Below are 26,930 nucleotides of genomic sequence, written 5' to 3'. Positions count from 1 at the left end.
ACAACGACATTTTGGCTCCAACTAAGCCCTCCGAATAAGTATGATTATTGCTTCGACATATCTGGAGTGCTGCTTTTTCCTTTCATATACATTGCAGGACCTGTGGCCTTGCCCTATTGGCATGTTATAGATAGATGGATAGATAGATAGATATGACATAGATAAGCAGATAGATAGATATGAGATAGATAAGCAGATAGATAGATATGAGATAGATAAGCAGATAGATAGATAGATAGATAGATAGATAGATAGATAGATAGATATGAGATAGATAAGCAGATAGATAGATAGATAGATATGAGATAGATAGATAGATAGATAGATAGATAGATAGATATGAGATAGAGAGATAGATAGATAGATAGATATGAGATAGATAGATAGATAGATAGATAGATAGATATGAGATAGATAGATAGATAGATAGATAAGCAGATAGATAGATAGATATGAGATAGATTCACAAAAGCAGGAGCGATGACTAGAGCCAGCAATTGGCTGCAGTAGTTACATATCATGTCAATCTATAAGAGGAGTATTTTTATGCTTATGTTTCAAAACATTCTCAATAAATCAATAAATTATAAACGTGGAACCTAAATACGGCCCAATGTCTGTGGATGTATGGTTTCCATCTAGGAGGAAGTTAAACCTACCTTACTTTTAGATGATTTCAAGGAAGATTCTACAAAAAAGAACAATGGAAGAAAATCAATGCAATGATTCTACAATTATTCTGTCTGATCCATGACATTTCAGTGCATGCCCCTCCTGGTGTAATGATGTGGGGGGGCCTTGGCATAGGACAGTGAGGCACCCCTAGTAATGATAGCAGAACACACTGCCCTCTGCTGTTGATGTGGGTGGCTGTGGCATAGAACAGTCAGTCACCCCTAGTAGTGATAAGAGGAAGACACTGTCCACTGCTAGTGTGATCAGGTGCGGGGCCTTGGCATTGGACAGTCAGTCACCCCTAGTAGTGATAGGAGGAGACACACTACCTCCTGCTAGTGTGATGAAGTGCGGGGCCGTGGCATTGGACAGTCAGTCACCCTTAGTGATTGAATAATATACCGCCCCCTGCTAGTGTGAGGATGTGGGGGGCATGGCATAGGACAGTTAGTCACCCCTAGTGATAGGAGAAGACACTGCCCCTGCTGGTGTGATGATGTGGGGGACCATGGTGTCGAACAGTCAGTCACACCTAGAAGTGCCCATCAAGTGCCAAGGTGCTATCTGGGTGTATTGTAACCATCCAATGATCTAGCACCTTGCATATTAAAAGGAATCCTATGTCAGAGTGTCACTGGGCCTGGCTAGACGAATCAGCAGGAATTTAATAGATCTCTAAAACCATGACATAAAACAATAAAAAGTTTGAATCCCAGAATGGCAATAAAGACACACATAACACATATACCTAATTTTAAGGTCCGTCCAGCCCCAGGTTTGTTCTTGTAGCAGATCCTCTGGAGCTCACAACGCCCGCTCAGCTTCCTCAGTATAAACTTGAAGCAACGCCAAAGACAGATGCAGTAGAAGTAGAGCCACACCTGAACCACCATCCTAGAAACACGTAAAGAAGAGGAACTTTGAAGTTATAACAAGTCGTCATAATGACACATTGAAAGGATCCCTCCACCCTAGGAGAAGCATCGAGTAATATACCTAGAGGTAATCTCAATAAAATGCAAGTCTCGTTGCAGGACGGCTTTTGTCTAAGTGCAGTGGCACAACTTGAAGCTGATGGGCCCCAGTGCAAAGTCTGTGCCAGGCCCCCAGCTATAATGTATGGTTCATAGTCTTCCCATATGGGAAAGTGAGACCTTATAGGCCCCCTAAGCCACTTAGGCCCAGTTGCAACCGCACCCTCTGCACCCACTCAAGTTAAGCCCCGTCTAAGGGTTCTCCCATGACAACACTTCATTGGTATGATGTCATCTGACTCAGCACAACAGGAATTATTCTTCTCGGATCATCATTGCATAGTCAACTTTGAGTAACGTATTATGAGTTCATGGTCGTCACCTACTAAACAGACTGATTTCCTTTTTTGGGTGATATTTCACTGTTCAATTCCATTAAATAAAAGTTTTCTTTGGAAAAATGGCTATTTTTTTTCCCAAAAAGAGTTCCACACACGTCTAAAGGTCCTGATGCATTGAAAATGGGAATGATCACATAACTGAGCTGCACTAGCATGCACTAGCTGTGAACAGGTGTAGTGGGGTTTCCAAAGGAAAGCATCCAGGTCAGGTTAAAGGAAACCTACCATTTGATTTGATGCATTATGAAGCGAACATACCTTGGGAATGCTGTAACTACACTGATGCAGGATCATGTCTTGGTTAATCCCTGAGCAGAATGGTTTGCAGAAAAAACTATTATAACATTCAGAACCTTGGGAAAACTGGGTTAGGCTGGCTGCCAACATAAACACATTACACACAAGCTTGTAATTACAAATGGAGGTTAGTCAAGACATGACTAATCATCCTGAGCTGGATCACTCATACACAGCTGCTGGTGGATGGTACAGCAATTGATTATTCTGCCTTCAGGCACAACCCAGGGATTACATCAATCTTTGCAGCAGTGAATAACTAATTTTCTAGGAGAAGCGCTGAACCAAGCACTGAACCAGCCATAGAAGTGACAGAGCTTCATTATCATAATGTTATATCAGCAAAACCCCTCAGCACAGGGGTGATCCAAGATATGGTTCTGCATCAGTGTAGTTAGTGTAGCATTCTCAAGGTATGTTTGCTTCATAATGCATCAAATCAAAATGTAGGTTTCCTTTAAAGGCGATCTACAGCTATGTAAAAATAATTTCCCTTGTACCGTATTTTTATTTAAAAAGCAGAATGATGGCTCAGTGCAGATCTCTTATATATGTCTTTTTCTTGATGGTTAGAAACACTCATTTAAGTTGATTTATCGTCAGTTGCTAGAATTACAAGAGGGACGAAGTCTCAACAGGGTTAATTAACAAACTGTCCAGATAAAGTACAATTAGTTGTTTAGTTACTACCGACTGTAGTTTATTTGGATATTTTATAGTCAGTTGGATACAAACTTAAAAGAGAGCTTCTAACAACTAAGGCGAATACACATAACTCTTGAAGACTGTGCCGTCACATTATTTTCTTTGGGCTATGCTAGCTTGTAGTGAGTTAGAGAGGAGGCCTCTACATTCGAGAAACAAATTCTGCAATGAAAGCACATAATATACACAACTCGACATAAATAATTCCCCCTGATCATATAACGTTTAATATTTCTATAATAGGCTACTATCAAGACAGACCTTCCTTTTAGGTCCTTTTAAGCAGTTTTAAAAAGAATCCATAAGTGATGGTGAAATAAATGTAGGAACAGTAAGTTAGGTAATAGTAAGATAAATAGAAAAAAGCAGACCCTGATAATAAAGAGCCGTCTATAAACACACCGCTAAATGCTTTTATACATAGCACATATAGGATAACACAATAGTAACATAAAATATCAGTGTGTAGATCCAATGCTCCTCCAACATGTGATGAATTGGCTCAAAGTGTTTGGAAGAAGAACCTATGGCCTATGATTATAACAGACCAACCATGAAACTGAATGTAGCCACCAGAAGCCAAAAGGGAGGCAATACCACTAAAAATTAACCAGTGAAAGGGATTCCAAAAGGCAAACCTTCACTCATGATGGAGTATCTTATTAATAATTAGATATCGCTTTCTCATAGACTGTAAGCTCTTGTGAGCAGGGCCCTCATTCTTATTGTTTCATATGAATATTATTACTCTGTAATGTCTTATTTTATTTGTATATGTTCCCCAGAATCTGTAAAGCGCTACGGTATATGATGTCGCTATAGAAATAAAGATTATTATTATTATTATTATTATTAAAGGGGTTTGCCCGAGATAGAATTCTCAAATTTTAATTCCCCTAGTGATGTTTCCATAATAAAGATAATTTTTAACCCCTTTACTTTACAATTTTTTTAGCTTCTATCACTCAGTGATGGTCAGTGTAAAATTCCAGAGTCTGGGCGTGGACTCTCTAAGCAGACACTTCATGATTCCTCTGTGCTGAGATGCTGTGAGCTGACAATGTGCTTAGATTATCAAGGTACAGGTTTATCTGAACTTTTATTTACCTTCTGAACATTCTAGTATATGACACATAGAAAAGGAGATAAGACAGAATGAGAGATAATGAGATCCATGAAAGGATATAAAACACAATGACACTCTCAGCTCTGCTCCCTCATCTGTAACACACAAAGAGTCAGCTATGCTATATGCATCCCTCATGGATAAAGACCTTATCTTGCCTGAAGCTAGTACAGTAAGTCTCGAAAAGCTGCTTGCTGACAGGAAGTGCTTGTGTGTGAGCTGGTTTACTAATGCAGGAGGAGGGGCAGGAGGCAGAGAGCACTGCAGTGTGCAGACAACAGAAAGTATTTATGAGAAGAATCTGACCATAGTCAGAAGATTTGTGGTCATATCAAGGGGAAACCAAAATTATAAATACCAGGACTGATAAAGACAGGTTGGAATTATATCAGCGAAATTCAGTTTTTTTTGTTAAAAGTGAATTAGAGAATGTATTATTTTGTTATCCTGGGTATATTCAAGAATCTTGTCTGTATGGGATTATGCATTTAAGTACTGTGATACAGTAGCAGATTATTATTTAGTTGGTTTTAGTGCCAGCCAAGTGGCCCAAGGCTTCCACAGGGCCCATGGCCACTTAAACTACCCCCTAAACTTGATAATGCCCTGTAGAGATTAGAACTACCTCCAAAATACTCATACATGTGTGCCAGCTCTTGAGGTATATGTATACAAGAGCTCTAACAGGACCTTTGAAGGCCCTTAAAAGTTTTTTAAACTGCACAACCCAAAGTCAGCAGAAGGGACTCCTCTCCTGTTCTTTTTCAAATAGCTTGCCTCTGTTACTATATGTAGGCAGTAAATGCCAAACCATTAAAAAAATAAAAAAACAAGACCAACAATTTACAAATTGTCCTAGGTAAATCACAGCCTTAATCTGCCCTTGGAATCATGGAATCATGGATGGAACAAGTTGTAGAGGTTGTGGAACAATTCTCACATTGGTCATACTATAATCTGGCCCCCAATGTTTGCTTCATTTTCAAAATTAAGATCCAGAAAACAGTAAGTGAAAAAGTTCATCTTATTCAAGCTCTATATCAGTACAGAATTTTTTTGGGTTTTTTCAAGTTTTCAGGAAAAATCAACCACTGCACTATATAAGACTGGCACAGTTACATCCCAGGAGTCCACCACGCACGCGGTAATAATAAGAGCCTCCAGCTACAGCCTGATCTGTCACTTTCAGCCATGATGTTCCTCACCATGAAATCCTACCGCTAGACAACCTACACAGTGTGAAGCGTCTGACTCAATATTCCAACCCTGAAGGAAAACCTCACACTTCGCTTTTTATGAAGCGGCAGCGGTGATCCTTTGCTTTATACGGAATTGAAGCTCCTATTATGGAACCACACAACTTGGATAATTTACTAGGATTGGGTGGAATATGTATGTGTTCCCCAAATTTGCTTGATAAGCTTTGGTATTAATATATATGATTACCACAACAACTATTCTGCCAGTACTTCTAGTAAAATTTTAGTCCTTTAAAGAACAATCCATCACTATAGTCACAGACTACAAACGCACATCGGGGCTTATTTACTAAGGGTCGCGCTGCTCACTTTCATCGGACTTTGCGCCGTTTTCGGGTTTTGCGTGGCTTTGACAAGTATTTAACAGTTGTCTGCGCTGGGATTGTGTCGCACGCAATCGTTTTTTGTCGCAGCTGCGCTGCTTCCATGCGACACATATTGGAGGGCGTGCCGTCAGACGAGCCAACTGATTCCCCATGTTCCATTGGGAGGCCCACAAGATTATCAGGTAAAATTGCATTGGCTATAAGTCTTAATTATATTATACTTTTAAAAGGACAGATACAACTGATTATGAGAGTAGTGGAGCAGGGCACCTTCTTAGACACTGGGGCAGATTTACGTACCCGGCCCATTTGCGATCCAGCGGCGCGTTCTCTGCGGTGTATTCGGGTCCGGCCGGGATTCACTAAGGCAGTTCCTCCGCCGTCCACCAGTTGGCGCTGCTGCGCTGAAGAGCATCGGAACGCGCTGGAGTTCACCGAGGCCGGCTGAGTGAAGGTAAGTGCAAGCTCTGCGACACATTTTCCGTTTTTAAATGCGGCAGTTTTTCCGAATACGTCGGGTTTTCGTTCGGCCACGCCCCCCGATTTCCGTCGCACGCATGCCGGCGCCGATGCGCCACAATCCGATTGCGTGCACCAAAATCCCGGGGCAATACAGGGAAAATCGGCGCAAATCGGAAATATTCGGGTAACACGTCGGGAAACCGCGAATCGGGCCCTTAGTAAATGACCCCCACTGTGCCCTGTCGGTGACACAGAGGGCTAGAAAATTAAAATTTATAGGAGATCAAGTAAATGCAGGCTAAAGGCACTATATTATATTGCTTTAGCTGACTATATTTTTTGGACTATAAGGCACACCGGATTCTAAGGCGCATTATCAATAAAGGCCTGCTAAGATGTCTAGGTCTTGGTGGCTGCTTGGGTTAGAAGGGGGGTATGTGCAGGCAGCTGATGAAAAAGCCACATGGTCCACACTAATGCGCCTGTGGTTTGCGCCCCGCTTGGTCTTCGGGTCCCACTGTAGATTTGCTGTGTAGGGTCTCCAGTGGCGGGGACCCATGTAAGTAGAGTCCACTGACCTTCTCCAATTTGACTCCTCCCGTCACTGCCGAGTCCCCAACTGGTGGTACTGCCGGCCCTGTAGGGTTGCGGCTGCGTCTCCGGTCTCTCTGTGCTACTGCCCTCCTGATGCACAGAGTGGCACAGTGTTGGTATCGAGGTGCCAGGGCACTTCAGGAGCCGATGTGGAGTATTGTGCACGGTCTACAGTGTGCGCTGGTGCAGGATGTTGGCAGGATATTGCTGGCGTGGCCCGGAGCTCTTGTTAAACACAACCATCCTTTAGTCAGTTCATATATAAGGCGCACCAGACTATAAGTCCGAAAAATACAGTACTATATATTTTTAATGAATTCAAGCAAGAGGCCCTGCGTCATTATGAATCCAGTGGGGGTGTACTATAACACTGGGGAGCACTCATTTTGGTGCCTTAAAGGTTGGAACTGTTTTAAGTATATTTGGGGCCCTAATTCTGGACATGACACCCATCCCCCTCCCTTTTGGAGGTTTGGTATTGCCACCTTACAAAGTATATGCTGCTCAAACTAGTAGTCACTCAATATTGTACAAAAGAAATTTTGGAAATTAATATCATATTTTCTGGCTGTAGAATAAAGATTTTCCATCAGGTCACTGATACCTTGTTTCTGTGATTTCCTGCGATGTCACATTTTGGCTGGATGCTCCAACAGTAATCGGTCATAAGAATCCTAAGAGCGGGGTTATCATTACATCTCATAAACAATTGCAGCGCCAGACAAAAAAAATTTTTTGCCCCAGTGACAAATGGAGTTTCTAAATCTTTTTGGTGTAATGGAACCAAGGATTATCAATAAATCTTCATTACAGACACCTTACAGCTGATCATTGCAGTCTGGGACTATCGTAACATCCAGAGAGCTTCACCAGAGGTCACAGTGGACAGAGGGGTCCGTCTGTAACTAGGGGTTGCCTGCAAGTCGGGTGTCCTTAATATGTTATATATTATTTATTAAATTATTATTAGTTAAGTTTTTTTTTATATTATAATGGATTTGGGGCACAATATTAAATTAATACAATACATAATAGAATAAAAATATATTTAGGCAGTGCACTTTATGTAAATGTTTATAGGAAGGCTGTATATATTAATGTATAGTAAATTGAGGAGGGAGGGGGTTCTTTGATTTACAGTAAATCATGAAAAAGGTGTAAAAGATTAGTTGGAAGCCGATTCACTTTTAAAGGAAATCTACCATTTGATTTCATGCTTTGTGAACCAAACATACCTTGAGAATGCTGTAGCTACACTGATGCAGGCACATATCTTGTTTAATCCCCGAACTGAGTGGTTTTGCTGAAAAAACAATTATAAAATTATGATAATGAGACTCTGTTGTTCCTGTGGCTGGCTTGGCGCTTCTCCTCTTACCCTAATTATGCCCTGCTCCAGAGAATGAAGTAATCAATTCCCCATCAATACTATCCCCCAGCTGCTGTGTATGTGTCATTCAACTCAGGTTGATTAGCCCTGTCTGGAAAATTCAGAAAGCTCTGTGTAACGTGGCAGCTAGTATGCGCCAAGCTTTCCCCCTGAATTTTATTTTTTGAGAAAAACCACTCAGATCAGGGATTAAACAAGATATGTTTCTGCATCAGTGTAGCTACAGCATGGATGTTTGGTTCACCATGCATAAAAACAAATGGTAGATTTCCTTTAAGCAGTTTTTTTGCTTATTAGGGATACCCTATTATTGTTAAATATTATCATCCTTCCTCTAAGATAAACTTTAAAAATACAGTCAGGGGGCCTCCATACATTAAAAAAGTCAAGCAGGCACACCAAAACTGTCAGATTCGGACTCTATACTGTCTGGGGGGACTTTCAGTGACAAGTAATTGGCTTCACTATCAGCTCTATACGGGCTTATCTTTTGCTGGATCTGTGAGCCACATTATTGGGGGGTTCATATGGTAGACGTTCTTCACTACATGACGACCAAAAAACATAACACCGGTCCCTGGAGTGAATAAAATCCATGTGCATGGGTAAAAATTAACATATTGGACTTCAATTACCGTATATACTCGAGTATAAGCTGACCCAAGTATAAGCCGAGGCCCCTAATTTTACCACAAAAACCTGGTAAAACCTATATTTTTTTTACTCAAGTATAAGCCTAGTTTGGGTTTTCAGCGCTTTTTTTGTGCTGAAAAACTAAGCTTATACTCGAGTATATATGGTACCTTATGTAATATTTTTAGGACAATGTTTATTTTGGTATAATAGCTACTTATGTAATACACTGCAAAACCCCAAACTATTTTCTCAGTTGCTGATGCTTACAGAGGTATCGCAGGGTCATAAGGACTTACACAATGAAAATAACAGCAGATCTTTTATGGACTAGGCTTAACATATTTACTTTGGACCTGTAATCTCCTTCACGTCTAAACTGGGAGCGATGCATTTTTGATTCCTGAAATAAAAGCACTTTTACACTGACCTATTTCGCGGTCTGGTCTCCCTCTTTCATGCCGCCCACGGCATGATTTTGTCCTCCGACGTTGCAGAAGATTAAGGACTTTTCAGTTAGAATCTTCTCCATCCAACTTTCAGATGTCATTGGAGATCACAGCCAAGAGGTAATTAATAATGTATCACTACCGACAGCGACGCGGTGAACAGTGTTATTGGGTAATTACTAGATTTTATGTCGGGTTATGTAACAATCTGGGGAATAAAGGGGTCAGCATACTGTCAATGGGAGTGTTTTATGATCTGAGAAGGGGGCGCATACTCTACATAGAACAAGTCATTGCTTAACTCTGCATAAGGGAGATTCTGAGTGACACCCACACTCAGGGGCCCATGTAGCTGGCAATAGTACCCTGACGATTACCTGCACCCACTTATAAAAAATGAGTTACTATGAACAGAAGTTGATAATGCTGATGTCTACATATATAAAAGAAGATCCTTTGGATCCTCTTGAAGGGGTTTGTCCACTTAAAGTTTTCTGTAACACGGCAAGTACAAGTCTCTAATAGGGTGACCCATATTATACTTACCTTGTTAGGGCTCCTAAGCACAAACGTGTGTAGCCTGTGTAAACGTGCCGTATGGTGGCACAATCCCAAGGGCTGGACAGAGAAGTGGAAGGGAGTCCCTGCATTATAGAGAAAAATAATGCAAAGACTTCCGTCCACTGCACTGTCCAGCCATTGGGATTGTTCTCCAATAAGACAAGTCTACATGGGCTTCACACGTTTATGCACTTCACACGTTTATGCACCACAGGGACCCCTGGGCAGCAGGACTCAGGACTTCCTGTGACGTCCCCTGTCCTGCATTCTCCTGGCAGATGAAGGGGTTGTGGGCTCATTACTGTCAGTACAACCCCTCCATCATACCGTCGGAGCTGCCATATTAGATGTTGGAGGGGTGTGCCAATATAATGACTATATGGTCCACCCCATCTGCCATAAGCCAACAGGATATGAAACATCACAGGAGGTCCAGAGTCCTGCTGTCCAAGGTGTGACCTGCCACTTCCCATGGCAAATAACAAACTCTAAAAGGGTAAGTATAAAATGGGTGACATTATTAAGGTCTCATACTCACCCTGTTACAGTGGCCAACCCCTTTAAGTATCAAGGCTCCAGCATAACCGATCGCTACATCACCTATACCTGCAAAAAGTAATTCATTTATTTGGTGTTGACAATGGGGCAGATTTACTTACCCGGTCCATTCACGATCCAGCGGCGCGTTCTCTGCGCTGGATTTGGGTCCGGACGGGATTTATTAAGGTAGTTCCTCCGCCGTCCACCAGGTGGTGCTGCTGCGCTGAAAAGCATCGGAACGCACTGGAGTTCACCGAGCCGGGCTGAGTGAAGGTAAGTGCAAGCTCCGCGACAGATTGTTTTTTTAAAATGCGGCGTTTTTTCCGAATCCGTCGGGTTTTCGTTCGGCCACGCCCCCGATTTCCCGGTGCAATACAGGGAAAATCAGCGCAAATCGGAAATATTCGGGTAACATGTTGGGAAAACGCGAATCGGGCCCTTAGTAAATGACCCCCAATGTGTCAGATAGAACTAAGCGAAAATTACTGCTCTCTAAGGAACCAGAGGGAGATTGAAAATATTTACCCGGATTCACTTTATTTGGTCAAAATAGTCATCTCAGAACATCAACACATTTGTTTTGTCCCTTTCTCCAGTAGACAAACCTAAGGAATCATAGTAGACCACACTCTGATCTGTTAATCCCTCACTTCTAGTGGTCTAGGGTAGTAGAATTGGCTTCATTCTACAGTAAGTGGATCAGGGTAGTTAGGGGATCTATTGAATTTTTGCATAGCGGTTTGATGTTAAAGGGCATCTACCACCAGGATGAAGGACTGTATGCAAATGAGCCTGAGGGGCTCCAGGCTCCATAGGTGTTAAAGTCTTTCATCCTGGTCATAGATGTTCTTTAACTGCTTTCTTACTATGCTGCAAAAAATTTGTGTCCCTGTGACAATTAGAATTTCAAAATTTTGTCCTGTCATGGGAACAAGAATTATCAATAAAACTTCATTATAGACACCTTACATCAGTGATGGCCAAACTACAACCAAAATCCACTTATTTATCGCAAAGTGCCAACACAGCTATTTAAGAAGTAAGTTATTGCTCCCTGCTCTGTCACAACATTCATCGTATCGGCTCCTAAGGACGCCAATACAGTTGAAATAATATGATCAAAGATTTTTTGAGTCCTCTGTGCTGATCTTTGTCCATGACTTGTGTGCCCATAGAGAGGGCTCTGAGTGCCACCTCTGGCACCCGTGCCATAGGTTCGCCACCACTGCCTTACATGATCATTGCAGTCTGGGTCTATAGTAAAGCATCCAGAGAGCTTCACCACAGGTCACAATGGGCAGAGAGGTCCATCTGTAACTAAGAGTCGTCTGTAAGTTGGTGCCCTTTAGTTGGGGACAACCTGTATATGAATTGCTCCCGAAAGGTGTACGTAGCCCTTAAAACTTGTCTTGCTGATGGTCTAGATTAGTAAAGGGATTAACACCCAAGTCTAGTTGTAGTTTACTCCCCTCTAAAGGGTCCAGTGATATCTTCTATGTCCTGTGTTTCAAGCAAGAAAATAACCCTGGTATAATGCCATAAAAGTGGTGTTTTGGGTCAGTTTTGTGTGCATGCCACAGGACAGTGATGGCGAACCTATGGCACGGGTGCCAGAGGTGGCACTCGGAGCCCTTTCTGAGGGCACTCAGGCCATTGTCAAAGGACAGAGTTCACCAAACACTGAACACTTCAACTTATGAGATGCTGCTCTCAGCACTATTTCAAAGTGACATTTTATTGGCTGTTTGGAACTGCAGGGAAAGTAAGAAGGGGTTGACAGAACTGCATTATATTTGGAGGTCTTCCTGCTGGACCCACCATTCTTCCTGTACAGAGAGACCCTACAAGGAGAGAAGCTACAATGATAGTTTGAATTTGCCTTCCTTCTGTCAACCATATTGGTGGCCTCAGGTAGAACAGGTAGTAGTAAGTTACTTTATAAAATTCCATGCTGGCACTTCACGGTAAATCAGTGGATTTTGGATGTAAAGCAGAAAAACAGGTAAATAACGGCTCACCTTAGCTCAACGTCGTGCTCATGGAGTTCGTCCGGACCTTGACGTAGTATTGCAGAAAAAACAACAAATTCACTCCGGCACCGGCGTGGCTTGATTAAAATTTCATTCCATCTTTATTTCATCCATTAAAAATGTAGGACATGACAACCCAATGGCAACACCAGTTGTTACAAGTTATGGGATTTAAGCCTACGTGTTTCAGGTGCTGCACGCACCCTTAATCATGGCACAAATGAGGATACAAGACCTCCGGGTAAATATACTAAGCACATAGTGACGTAATCAGCGTGTTTCCGGTATCCACGCTCGTACTCAGTTAACCCTAAAACTGACATTGTGTAAAATAAATGGAGCGTACTCACTTCTAGTCAAAAGATCCCTAAAATTACATTTGTATCGGAAAGACATATACAAGTGTATGATCTTATAAGTTACAATTCAAAGTTGCAATTCAAATACAAATACATGCTGATTAATAAAACGGGGTTTGGAGGACTAAAAAACCATCGATTGCACGTAAATAGAACAAGCAATTCCACGATACTATTATGAAATTATTTTCTTACATAATCACATAGGAGAAAACATATTGAATTGTTACCGCCTTAGTTATTGATATGTCATCCCTGGTGTATGTCAAATGGCTACGGAGACACCTCTCCACTGCTCATGCGCGTGCGGGCTCCGGCCAGAGACGTCATTCACAAGAAGCAGCAACATGTCAGCAATAACCCGGTAAGTATAATTTAATGATAGATTATTGCCAACTTAAGTGTATAATTCTTGGTAAAGGTATACATCAGAAGGCAGTGTGGACACCTGTGTACTGTCCATTTATGTACGGGCTCCGGCCGGAGACCGCACCTCACCAATGAACAGCAGCATATCACCAATGGCTTAAATGATTAATCCAAAGAGAAAAGTGGATTAATAGATGTATGGGGGAAACACAATTTATGAATGATTATATTTGTTTTTAAATGCACGATACTTATGCCGGAAACACAGCTTGTACACAATGCGTACACCGTGCTCACATCATGTACACGATGCACACACTATGCACACCTAATAGTGGAACAGGAACTCATGTTTATAATTTAATCCTCTTGGTGTTCTTGTATCCAGATGGAGGATCCAAAAAGCCTCTCTATCTCTTAATATTTTTTGTTTGTCACCTCCCCTTTTGGGTCCCTGAACTTGTTCGATAGCATATGTCTCCAAACTTGTTGTATTTCCTTGATGGATTTCTAAGAAATGTCTAACTGCCCCCGAGATATTTTTCTTGGGAAATTTTTCTTTCTTATTATTATTGATGTCTCTCAGATGTTCGGTAAACCTTTCCTTAAATTTATCTCTCAGATGTTCGGTAAACCTTTCCTTAAATTTACGTATAGTGCAACCAATGTACATTACATTACATGTGCTACATTTAATAACGTATATTACGTGCCTACTATTACAGTTAAGGTGTTTCTTAATATGAAATATCGAGGTCCCGTCAGTGTTTGTGAAAGTTTTAATATTCTTAACGTAACCACATGTTATGCAGGGGTGTGTACCACATTTGTAGAAACCCTTTATATTAAGCCATGAATCTGCTCTGGTTGTTGAGGGGTCACGTAACATGCTGGGTGATATATGATTGCCTAATGTTGGAGCTCTCCTTGATACTACCTTACATCCCTGTTGTAATATACTTGCCAATTTCTCATCTTCCATTAGGATCGGTAAGTTTCTTTCTATAATGTGTTTGATCTGGAAGTATTGATTGCTGAATTGTAGGGCAAAATAAGGTGTATTGTTGGGTTGATTAGGTGAACTATTTTTTGGGCTGTATAAGAGTTGCTTACGGTCCTTTTTGTTCACTATATCTCTAGCTCTACCCAACATCCACCCCGGATAATTTCTCTGTTTCAATCGGCATATGATGTTATTAGCTTCAGATTCATAATCGAGGGTGGTACTACAATTCCTTCTAGCTCTAGTGAGTTCTCCCACTGGAATGCTTTTAATGGTGTGTGTGGGGTGGTCTTGTATCCTCATTTGTGCCATGATTAAGGGTGCGTGCAGCACCTGAAACGCGTAGGCTTAAATCCCATAACTTGTAACAACTGGTGTTGCCATTGGGTTGTCATGTCCTACATTTTTAATGGATGAAATAAAGGTGGAATATAATTTTAATCAAGCCACGCCGGTGCCGGAGTGAATTTGTTGATTTTGGATGTAGTTTGGGCACTCTGTCTGTAAAAGGTTCGCCATCACTGCCATAGGATATATCTCCCTTCTGCAGGCTTGTCTTTGTGCCCAACTCCATACAAAGGAACGAGGAACGAGATCACATATTAATTCTGTTCATCTATTTCTACTTACACCCAGCGACTAATATTAACAATATATTGATTATATCAAAAACTACAGTCTCCTACTAAAGAGAATAGATGTTATTAGTGAGGAAGAGGAACAGGGTCTTACTACCTAAAGTTACCTGCAAGTTATTGAACTGTTTCTCTTGGTCTATAGTTGTTTGCATCAAATATGCACGGAGCCAGCACTCTATGGAGAGAAATCATAACAACATTATGTTTATTGAAAATTATTTTTGTTTTTATATATTTTATGTACTATACGTTACAGTATACTTGATTTACATAACTAGACAATCAAAACCTCGCACCATAGTTGGTGGGCAACCTAGCATATGTCTTCTCCTTCATGGTACATTATATTTCTTTTACATTCATTTCTCTTTTCATGTAAAAATTCAGCACCTATTTACAAAATGTTATCCCAGTATCTGGTGATGAGTCGTTGAAATCAATTGGAGTTGTCCAGATGTTCCTCCTTACAACCATGTTGCTTCTTCATATCACTGGAAACTTTATTGAGGTCTCCTCTACTAATCTATTAAAGTGACTCTCCACCTAGAAAACTAAATTTGGACATAAATTAGGTCAACATATCTGGCAGCCCCGAAGGTCCTTGGAGCACAACAGAGAGCACCTGATGCCTAATGTAGGGTACATTTTTTTGGTGGGTCAATGGTTACTTTTAAATTTTTAAAGATGTTCCAGACAAAAACAGCTGATTCTGATCAATTATTCTGAGAAACATCAACACCTGATTAAAGGGGTTGTACCAAGTTTGATTGTTACCCAAATTCCACAGGATAGGTGATAACAATCTGATTGTGGGAGTCTGATATCTGGAACCCACACTTAAGGCTACATTTACACACATGTATGGGGGACGTATATATGGCCGACGTATATATAGGGCCGATATACGTCTCCCATACACTTTTATGTGCTCACGGCCCTGTACAATCGGCACACGTGCGGCACCATACCGCTCCGTAGCCCGTAGAAAGATAAGATATGTCATATCTTTCTACGTGATACGGCGCCATGCAGCACTCATCCCCTGCTCCTCTCCGCAGCGCGATGTATGCTTGCCGTGCTACGGTACGGCTGGCATACATCATGTGCATGTAAGGGCGTAACTGCAACGGTAGCAGCCATAGCAGTTGTTATGGGACCCACAGTGTCGGGGGGCCCCGACATCCGACCGGTCGCACTATAGAATGGTGAATGTACACCATTATATACATATTATGCTGCACATTGTACAGCATAATATGTATATAACAGTGAAATCTTCTACAGTACACAGTTGGGAACTCAGATAAGAAACGTCATGAGAGTGGGAGGCAGGACTAGAAAGCTATGATCTCTGCCATCTACTTACCCCATGTAGTTTGCAGTTACTTGAAAGATATATGCCTCAACCTCCCTGGGATAAGATCACTTCCTGGTGAAGGGGGGCCCCATTCAAAAGTCTGCTATGGGGCCCAGCCTCTTTTCATGCCCACACCGATGGGTTTTGGCTCTCCCTAATTTATGTTTCAACACGTGGAGCATGTGTCCTTACGCTTAATTCAATCTTACGAGTGGCGGAAATTGCTGAGCACAGCGCTCATGACACTCCTGTAGACAGTAATTGGGACTGCCCAAGCTATATGAGGGTTGGGGTCATACATTTCTGCAACTCTAAGCAGGTATGGACCTGCTGATATATAAATTAGTGAGAATCCTGTGCTCATGACCAGTGTAGCTCCTAGTAGTTTAACCCCTGCTGATCAGATTGTGTGAATAGGGGATAACAATCAAACTTGGTACAACCCCTCTAAGGAGCCCTGCTATGATTGAAGGCAGCTACTTTGGAGGGGGGTGGGGGTTAATATGACATGGCAATGATAGTGTTATCTGAATATATCTGATGTATGGAGCATTACAATTGTATGGTCGCAAATAAAAGGTGCATTATGGGAAGTTAATTATAAGCTGCCTTTTAAAAAGTGAATAGAAGAAAATGAATCCTCTATTAACACATAAATGAGTCACTGTTCAGGCTGTGAATGTCACCTCCTAGTGTTATATTATTTACCCAAGTAATTTTCGGTACCAGGCACCTGTTCACAACCGCTGTGAGAAATAGACTACACATTGTATTAATTATTTGTCATCTAAGCCATACAACTCGCTCCATCCCATGCAGTCAAATTGCTGTTTAGGATTTAGGATAATTTTACTCCAATAGGAAGTACTGGGATTCCTGTGGTGCATCAGATCTTGCAGAACAAGTATCACCAGCAGGTCCCGCAATGCAGGGTATTATAGGAAAAAGTTTGAAGATCATGCGGACCGGCTCTGTAAAGTACTAAATACTACTTAAAGGGGGTTTTCTGGTAAATGACTACTGATGAGCTCTGCTTAAAAGTGGTTTTCCAGGATTCTCGGATTCTGGAGAACCCCAATGGGGCTGGGAATGGGTTGAAAAAAAAAGAAAATGTGCACATATCCCGCTCTGGTTCCCAGATTTTCGGGCTTGTGTCTGGCCGGATGTTCCAGGAGTTCAAGGCTCTCCTCAGACCATGAAGGGTCACTTCCATTTTCCAGAAGACTTCACTTAATTTCCAGGTCTAAGGCCAGTCATTGGCTGAAGCAGATCCTGTAAAGTTGTGGAACTACCATATAGCTGCAGGCTGGTTCAGCTTAAAGGACATCTACCACCAGGATGAAGAACTGTATGCAAATGAGCATGAAGGGCTTCAGGCTCCACAGATGTTAATAGAGCCCGGAGCCCTTCAGGCTCATTTGCATACAGCCCTTCCTCCTGGTGGTAGATGTCCTTTAAGTATGCATTCTTTATGTGCACCTCAGCCCAGCTCCCTAGGAGTTTTGCATATTCCTGTTTCACTTAAACCCCATTAAAATGAAGAAGTGAGCAGATTTGACCACTGTACTGTGCCTGGCGCTTTACTTCCAACGAGTTAGCCCAAAAGTTTGATTTCAAACTTTAAGCTGTCAATAGCCCCTGACATTAGTTATGTGACATGAAGATTAAAATATTGCACTGTGACATTGCAACTAATAACTCATTACGTGGCTTGTTCAGTGGTGGTATAATATGGCGCTGTTCTTGGTAAGTGATGAAGAACCTGTAGTGCGTTGAGGTTCATTGAGGTTCCTATCAATCTCATATTGACGACCTATCCTTATGCATTTTTTTATATATGGGATTGAAGGACTTTAACTAGAAATATTTTTTTTGCATTCATGCATTTAGCTACAGAGGTTGAATTATACAAATATATTACCATCCTTAGGGTAGGTTCACATCTTGTTTTTAGCCGTTTTAGTTGTGCAAATATACCTAACGTATCTTTACAAGGATCTATTCTACTGTATGCTCATACTGTGGGATACATCCTCGCGGAGAAGTATACATCGGCAGCCGCCCTGTATATACAGCAATATTACTGGGGATCTCCCAAAGCGTGTGCTTAGAAGAGGCCGGGGATGGATGTTCTATAGTGGCAGCCATCCCCAATATTTTTCACTGAGCATATAAATTAAAAAAACACAAAGGGGGGAAATTATTAAGACTAACGTTTTACAAACCAGTCTTAAAATTGCCCCCCCCCCCGGCACCTCTGCACCAACCACTTCCCAGATTTTTTGGATTAGGTGCCACTTTTATGGGAAAAAAGGAATACAAGTAAATAAATGATTCCTACTATCTGTGCTGGTGTTGGTACAACTGTATTATAGGGCTTAAAGGACATCTATTACCAGGATGAAGGATTGTAAACCAAGCACACTGACATGCTAGTGTGTGCCTCCTCTGGTAGGATCTGCTCTTCTTTTAGCTTGATATGCCCTGTTTTTTTTAAAAAGACTTTTACAATTATGGAAATGAGCCTGAGGGGCTCCAGACACTAGAAGTGTTAATGGAGCTTGGAGCCCCTTAGGCTCATTTGAATAATTTTTAAAGCCTTTTTTGCTTGAAAATAAGGGAAATATAAGAACAGATCCTGTCCCAGGGGGCACACACCAGTATGTCAGTGTGCTTGATCATGGTTTAGATATCCCTTAAGATTTTGTCAGGTCCTTGGCAATCAGTCTATACTGAAAAGAATTTTATGGTGACGAGAGAAAAATAATTGGTGGAGTAATGCGGTTTGATTGCAGAATTTATAGGAGTTCAAACACTTGTTTCACCACTGCGCCTAATGGCCTTATGGGTATTGGAGAGCCTGGTTGTCAAGGATATGATTTATAGTTTTAGTAGAATTAATAGAGACTGTGACCATTCACCTTCCATTGTAATACTGCTTGTTCCGTATGTTCCGTTATTTCAGGATATTGGGTGTGGGGTTGTAGGAAGCCACGGAATTGTCATGTGGCCTTAGTATCCATAGGTCTTGTTCTATTTTGGTCTACAAGATGCCTGACCCCGATACATGACTGGCATTTTATACCCTGCATCTCGTGTTAGATGTCTGTGCCTCTAGTGATTTGGATAAGTTTCCATTTTTTTTCTCGCTCCCTCTTGCACGAAGCGATCTCAGGCTCTCACCTCTAGAATCTGCGAGGGGATCTCCATGGCAACATAGCGTTCACGTCCTCTTCATCAGATTTATCATAGCGACAGGCACGATGCTAAGAGGATTGTGCAGCTTGTATATTAACTTCATCTAACAAATACCTTATCATCTGCGAGACGCCTTCCCTTACTGCACCTCGGCTTATTCTGATCAATATACTTTTCCATGTACACATCAGTGTTACCGTATTTGGATCCGCGTAATTGAATTCCTATGGTAAACGCTGCCTGTCATTATGTTTGTGCCGCTTTTTTATTACATCTCGTGCCTTATTTCCAATATAGCAGCTGTATAACATGACAGAGACCAGAAAATAAAATGTATAAATTATATAATAGCAACACAATTCACTGTAAATGACATTGTATGGAAACCAGGTTAAAGGAAATCTACCATCAAAATCCATCATGATTAGAAAAGGACAATTACTCATAGATCCAGGCACTGGTACTGTGGTAATCTGCTTATATTTGTTATCCATGGTCTCCTTCTTCTAAAACTAACTTTTAAAACTAACTGTGCCAATGAGCCAGAAGGTCTTTTGGGGGCGTTACCTAAGCCCTTCCGGGCTGTAGCTTCGAGGGCTGTTACACTGTCTCACCCTCCCCGCTGCTCCCCCCTCTCTTTCACCTGATATAACTTCACATAGTGGAAAGGGAAAAGTGCTCTGGCACAGTGTAACAGCTTGTGAAGCTACAGCACGAATTAACCTGATGTGGGGAGCGTCAGTGTGACAACCCAATCCTGCCAATGGTTCTGTGTGCACAGTGCAGGGAAGATGTACAGGAAAGTATCAGTGAATTGAAGGAAATCTACCACTATATTAGTAACTATAAAGAGGACCTGTCAGGTCGATCTGAGACCCCAAACCAAATACAGACCTGTATGGTTTAGGGGGGCACATCTGTCACATCTGAGGCACATCTGTCACCAGAGCCCCCCTGGTCTCAGGGGGCTCCGGCTATTACATGCCCCCCAGACCTCTTCTCCCCCACGTCCCCGCTCATTCATCCCACATGAATTAATATTGTGTTACTATTACATGAACATTGGGTTTAGTAAGCGCAAATGTTAACAGAAATGTAATTAGGTAAATCTACTCTTCTGTATTGCATTTCAAAACACAATGTAAATGTCACATGTGAACGCAGTCTAAACCAACTACTAGTCCGTATTGACCGGTGGTTTACAGGTTTATATACATCAAGCTGTATATTAGATATGTATGGCCTCTATTGAAAAAAGAAGAATTGTACTCACCTGGATGTCAGTTCAATAAGGCAGATTCGACTCACATCTGCACATCCCACAGCAGCATCTACTCTCGCGTTGCAGCAAGTGTGGTGGTTGCAAAGTGAAGTCGGCGTGTACTACACTGACATCACTTGCTGCAACGCGTGGAGGTGATGGGAGATCCAGACAAAAGTAAGTTTAAATACTTGTTTTTTTACGTGACCAGATAAAAAATTCATACAAAGCGATTTGTAGGTGGTTAAAGGGGTTTTCCCATTTCAGGAAATAAATGTATTTTTTTTTCTATTATGAAAAGTTAAACAATTTTCCAATATACATTTTGTAGCAATTTCTCACGGTTTTATAGATCTCTGCTTGCTGTCATTCTATAGAAAGCTTCTATGTTTACTTCCAGTGGACAGAAATCTGACCGTAGGTGTGTGGCTTGTTACATCACACAGCTCTGATTACTTTCTGATACTAACGAGCCGCACACCTGTGTGACCATGGTTAGATTTCTGTCCCCTGGAAGTAAACATAGAAGCTTCCTATAGAATGACAGCAAGCAGAGATCTAGGAAACCGTGATGAATTGATGCAGGAAGTATATCGGAAAAATTTATAATTTTTCATCATGCAAAAGATAACAGTAATTTGCCAAAATGATAAATACCCCTTTAAGTGATCCAAATGGCCCAGACAGGTTCCCTTTGAGGTTGCTGGGTAAATCCCAGCAGAATGATTAGAAATATGTGTGTATTGTGCTTTCCTTAAAAGACAACTTTATTTTTATGTTAATGAAGCGCAAGGGCTCTCTTCTGGTGGTGAATAAGTAGGGAGGCGGGGAAGAAGGGCTCTGGTGGACATGTCATAGCAAGAGCCCCCCGGAGCCCATAGGACAGTGATGGCAAACCTTTTAGAGACAGAGTGCCCAAACTACAACAAAGACCCGCTTATTTATCGCAAAGTGCCAACACAGAAATTTAATTTGTGATTTATACTCCCTTAGACTCCCTCTGTCACAGTTTTCATTGATACCAGCACCCTGGGGACACCAATAAAGCAGAAAATAGTCCCAGGAGCACTGTCACTTTAAAATAGCTCTGTGCACAGCAAGTCCTGGGCTGTCTGGGACTGCAGGAAGATACCTGGAGTCATCTCTGGTGATGGCCAGAGTGCCCACAGAAAGGGCTCTGAGTGCCACCTCTGGCACCAGTGCCATAGGTTAGCCATCACTGCCATAGGGGCTCTGGTGACGGAATGTGCCTCATCTGACTCACATTCGTATTAGTAAGAATGTTTTACATTTTTAATTGAGGCCACCTTAATATACAGGTAGTTAAAACTGGTAGATTTGGGTCCTTACAGACCTGTAGTTGGTTTAAGGGTTAATCTACCACTAACGTAATAGTATTTTCTTTAATTCACTTGTACTTTCCAGTTTTATAGAACTGCTTTTGAAAAGTTAGGAACCATTCAGAGTTGTTATTCCAAATTCCGGTTTTGTAAAGCCATTTTCGAAGACACAACCAGATGTGGAACATAAAAGCAGAGCACATATAAAAGAAAGGGGTAATTCTGTTTTTTTTTTCATTCCACTCTTAGTTATGGCTTCAAAAACTGTGTAAAGCCTCAATCTTATCCACTATCATTACACATTTACATCATCACGTGTCATTATGAGTTATCTGCTTTGTACACTCCTGCAATTTACAATTCTGCTGTGCGCTTTTATTTTGTATCTCAGATACAAAGGTTTTAGTAGAAATTGCTTTGTGCCATTAGATACCTGTGACATGTCATCTATCCAGCTGAGGAATAACAAGCGTTACAAAATTTTAAAGGGTTTGTTCCACCTGCAGTTTTGACCATACAAAACTGCAGATTGTGTTGGGTATTGTCCCTGGAGATCTGTGTAATCATACCTTTGTGTGTGTTAGTAGCAGCAGGACTGTGAAAATGCATAATATAAATTCCAGGATTAAAGTGGGCTTGGAGCATTGAGGTGCACTGGTGTGAGAGATCTCTTTACTCAACACAGGGTAACAAGGGGAAGGCTGAGGAGCAGTTTGGACACTGGGGCACTGGTAGAAGCTACAATCCTGGAATACACGTGTCATTTTCACAGTCCTGCTTCTACTAACAAAACACATAAAGGCATGGTTACACAGGTTTTTGTTGTTCCAGCTTTTTTGTACATTAATAATAAAAAAATTTGGTCAACCCCATCAAGAAATATGTATAATTTTTTGAAAATTCACAAGATTTAAATGAAAGCAATTTATTAAATCTAATACAGTGGCCAATGGGAGGGTTGGGATGTGGCATTCTGCTGCCAGGTGACTGTCTATCCCACTTTACAGCTCCTGGCACCAATGGCTACATATATCATCTGCCTCTCTACAAGATATGATCCTGACTATGTATATATCTGTTATGGTTATAGATGAGATGAATTTTTAATTACGGTAAAACCACTGTGAAGGATATCCAACTTTTGGATAACATTATGGAAATGGTGATGCTATAAATAATGGGAAAATATTTATTAATTTTTTTTTTTTTTTCCTAAAACTTTCTTCAATATATCTTATCTTTAATATAAAGTCATTTTTGCTCTCCCATGAAGTGGTAGCTTTCGGAGACGTAACATTCCCCGACGCTTTGGTTCTGGATGGATTGTCAGTGATGGCATCATGTGCATAACGCAGTCGACTTCTGGGCTCATCACTGGCCTCAAACATGACTGGTGAGGCCAGTGAATGGCTCAAATGTTCCATGTGTAAAGAACATATGTTCAAGTCTGATGACCCGACAGGAGTAGAAGTACCACAAAACAGATGGTCACTACTGGAGCCTGGAATGCCAGCCAGACATTTACTCCCCAAATGTTGCCCCTTCAGGCTTTATTTCCCTAAATCCACAAAACTTCTTTAAAGGACACCTGTCATCAGGTCTGTGTCACTTGTCCTGTCACCTCTACCTGTTGGAGCAGCTCACAAGGATCCCATCCCAGGCTTTATCTAGTTATTTCATACATTATTCATTGTAAAATTATCTATTCTTTATTATGTAAATGAGGCTGGTCACATGGTCAGAGGCAGTGATGTCACCCCTGTTACCCCTCCCCTCTCCTCCCCCTGCTCATGTCTGTGTGTAATGTATAGTAAAGCATTGCTAATGTGTGTGCTGCATCTGCTGACATGCTGCCTCCTCCTAATATACAGGTGAGAGACACAGACATCAGCTACACATGAATCTGACATGTTCTGCTGTAACATGGCTGCCTGGAGCTGCTGTATCTCTCCTATACACACACACACATGCACACACAGGCTGCAGGGGGCGTGGCCACCAGCACCAGGAAGCACATCATTCATACCTCCCAACTTTTAACCCCTTAAGGACGGAGGGTTTTCCGGCTCATTTCTCGCTTTCCAACTTCAAAAATCCATAACTTTTTCATTTTTCCGTGTACAGACCTGTGTGAGGGCTTATTTTGTGCGTAACAAATTTTACTTTCCCGTAATGTTATTTATTTTAACATGCCGTGTACTGCGAAGCTGAAAAAAAATTCCAAATGTGGAAAAATTGAAAAAAAACCGCACGTGTGTCACGTTCTTGTGGGCTCAGTTTTTACGACTTTCACTCTTCGCTCCAAATAACACGCCTACTTTATTCTTTGGTTCGGTGCGATCGCGGTGATACCAAATTTATATAGGTTTTATTGTGTTTTAATACATTTTCAAAAATTAAACGAATGTGTACAAAAAAGAAAAAAAATTTTTTGCCATCTTCTGACGCTAATAACTTTTTTATACTTTGGCGCACGGAAATGTGTGAGGGGTCATTTTTTGCGAAATGAGGCGACGTTTTCATTGCTACCATTTTGAGGTCTGTGCGACATTTTGATCATTTTTTATTTCATTTTTTATGTTATGTAAAAAGGTGTAAAAGTCGCATTTCGGACATTTGGGCGCCATTTCCCGCCTCGGAGGTCACCGCCGGCCGTAACCGTTTTTATATTTTGATAGATCGGGCATTTTGGGACGCGGCGATACCTAATATGTCTGTGATTTTTACTGTTTGTTATGTTTTATATCCGTTCTAGGGAAAGGGGGGTGATTTGAACTTTTAATATTTTATTAATTTTTTTTATTTTTTAAACTTTTTTTTTTCTTTTTTTTTTCACTATTTTTTAGACCATCTAGGGTACAATAACCCTAGATGATCAGATCGCTCCTACCATATACTGCAATACTACAGTATTGCAATATATGGCGTTTTTGCAGGTCTTACATTACAATGAGCCACTGGCTCATTGTAACGAACCTGCATAAACCATGTAGCCTCGTGTCAAGAGAAGACCCGAGGCTACCATGGTAACCGATCGCCGCCCCCCGATGACGTTCGGGGGCGTGGCGATCGAAAAAAAGATGGCGGCGCCCGCGCGCCGCCGTCTTTTAAACGCCGCCCGCGACTTTGCGGGCGGCGTTTAGAGGGTTAATAGCCGCGATCGGTGCAAGCACCGACCGCGGTTATTAGCGGTGGGGGTTTTGTGCAAAATGCAAAAACCCCCACCTCTGTATGAAGAGGACTCAGCCCGTGAGCCCTCTTCATACTTCCCTTATACCTCTGCGCCGTAGAGCTACGGCGCAGAGCGTTAAGGGGTTAAGGGAGGGAAAGAGGGACAAGAGGGCGGCGCGCTTCGCGCGCCGCAGCGATTTTTCCCATGTAAGCCACACCCACTTGCCACGCCCCCTTATCAATTTCAGAAATTCACTAATAATCTTTTCCTTCATATTTATATATTACGTTGGTAAATAACATAATTTTGGAATCACTGACCGTATGTTTACGGTTGTATCTTTATGGAGAGGGGCAGGAGCGAGCCACTTCTCCTCTCCCGTGCACCAGTGCGCGCGACTGAATGCATCTTTAACCCCTTAAGGACGCAGCCACTTTACAGCTTAAGGCTCAGTCCCATTTTTTGGATTCTGACCTGCGTCTCTTTATATGGTTCTAACTTTTGAACACTGTTACTTATCAAAGCGATTCTGAGACAGTTTTTTCCCCACATGTTGTGCTTCATTTTAGTGGTAAATTTGGGCTGATAAGTTTTGCGTTTATTTACAAAAAAAAGAAAAAAATTATGAATTTTTAAAAAAATTTGCCATTTTCGAAATTTTAAATCACCGCGTTTTCAGGCAGATCGATTTACCACCTAAATAAGTTGCTGAATAACATTTCCCATTTGTCTACTTTACATTTTCATCATTTTTGAAATGTTTGGATAATTTATTTTGATGTCACGCGGCCTACAAATCGAATAGCGATTTTCCGTATTTTCAGAATTGACTATTTTGGGGATAAATACAGTTTGAAATCAAATTTTACATATTTAGCATAAAAAAAACCCCTATATAACCAACCCATTTTCAAATCTGCACCCCTCAAACTATCAGAAACAGCATTTACAAAGATTGTTAACCCCTTGAGATCTTCATAGTAATTGAATCAAAATGGCGGTGAAATTTAGAATGGTCAAATTTTGTCGGTTATACGATCATTTAGCCCTAAAATTTACACATTTCCAAAAGATAAAAAGAGAAAACCCACCATAAAATTTGTTCTACAATTTCTCCTGAGTGCAGCGACCCCCCACATGTGGACATTACTTGTGTTATGGGGGCACAGCGAGGCGCAGAAGGGAAGGAGCACCCTGCAGCTGCCAGGATTTTAGTTTTCTGGTTGCCCCCTTTTGAAGGCTATAAAATTTTCGCTTTTCCGTTATTTGGGTCATGTGACGGCATTTTTTTTGCGCGATGAGATGCTTTTTCCAGTGTTACCATTTTGGGGTTGGTATCACCTATTGTTGAAAATTTAGGAACTTTTTTTGAGGTCATGAGTAGAAAAGCATCAATTCTGTACTGGATTTTTTACTTTTTTTTTTTCGTGTTCACCGTATAGACTAATAATCATGTTATCTTTATTCTATGGGTCGATACGATTACGGGGACACCAGACATGAATATCTTTTCTTATGTTTTACTAAATTTGTCAAATAAAACCCTAATGTGGGGAAAAATCTATCATTTTTGCATCGCCGTCTTCCAAGTGGCATAACATTGTTACGTTTTTGGCTACAGAGCTGGTTGATGTCTTGTTTTTTGCGGGACATGTTGTACTTTGCAACAGTATCATTCTGGAGTACATATGCTTTGTTGATCACTTTTTATTGCATTTTTAGTGGGATATAATAGGTAAAAATCATAAGTTTTGGCGGGTTTTTAACGTTTTTTTTTTACGGCGTTCATCATATGGGTTCAATAGTTATTT

At 41.3% G+C, this 26,930-nt stretch overlaps 1 protein-coding gene across 3 annotated transcripts in view; it reads right to left on the bottom strand.

The window, feature by feature from the left end:
• Positions 1-26,930, bottom strand: part of ELMOD1 (ELMO domain containing 1) — an 87,078-nt gene that overhangs the window by 25,724 nt on the left and 34,424 nt on the right. For 2 of the 3 annotated variants that reach the window (XM_072134229.1, XM_072134231.1), the window contains exons 3-4: positions 1,424-1,569; positions 660-688 (exon numbers count right to left, since the gene is read on the bottom strand). In XM_072134229.1, the coding sequence (XP_071990330.1) occupies positions 660-688; positions 1,424-1,569 (175 nt within the window). Of the gene's footprint in view, positions 1-659; positions 689-1,423; positions 1,570-14,898; positions 14,967-26,930 lie in introns of all 3 variants that reach the window. The other variant, XM_072134230.1, reaches the window with a different exon arrangement.

Source organism: Engystomops pustulosus, chromosome 2 (assembly GCF_040894005.1).
Source record: "Engystomops pustulosus chromosome 2, aEngPut4.maternal, whole genome shotgun sequence".
NCBI classification, from domain to species: domain Eukaryota; kingdom Metazoa; phylum Chordata; class Amphibia; order Anura; family Leptodactylidae; genus Engystomops; species Engystomops pustulosus.
Note: the sequence above shows the minus strand (reverse complement) of the source record. Positions and strands in the feature narration are given on the sequence as shown.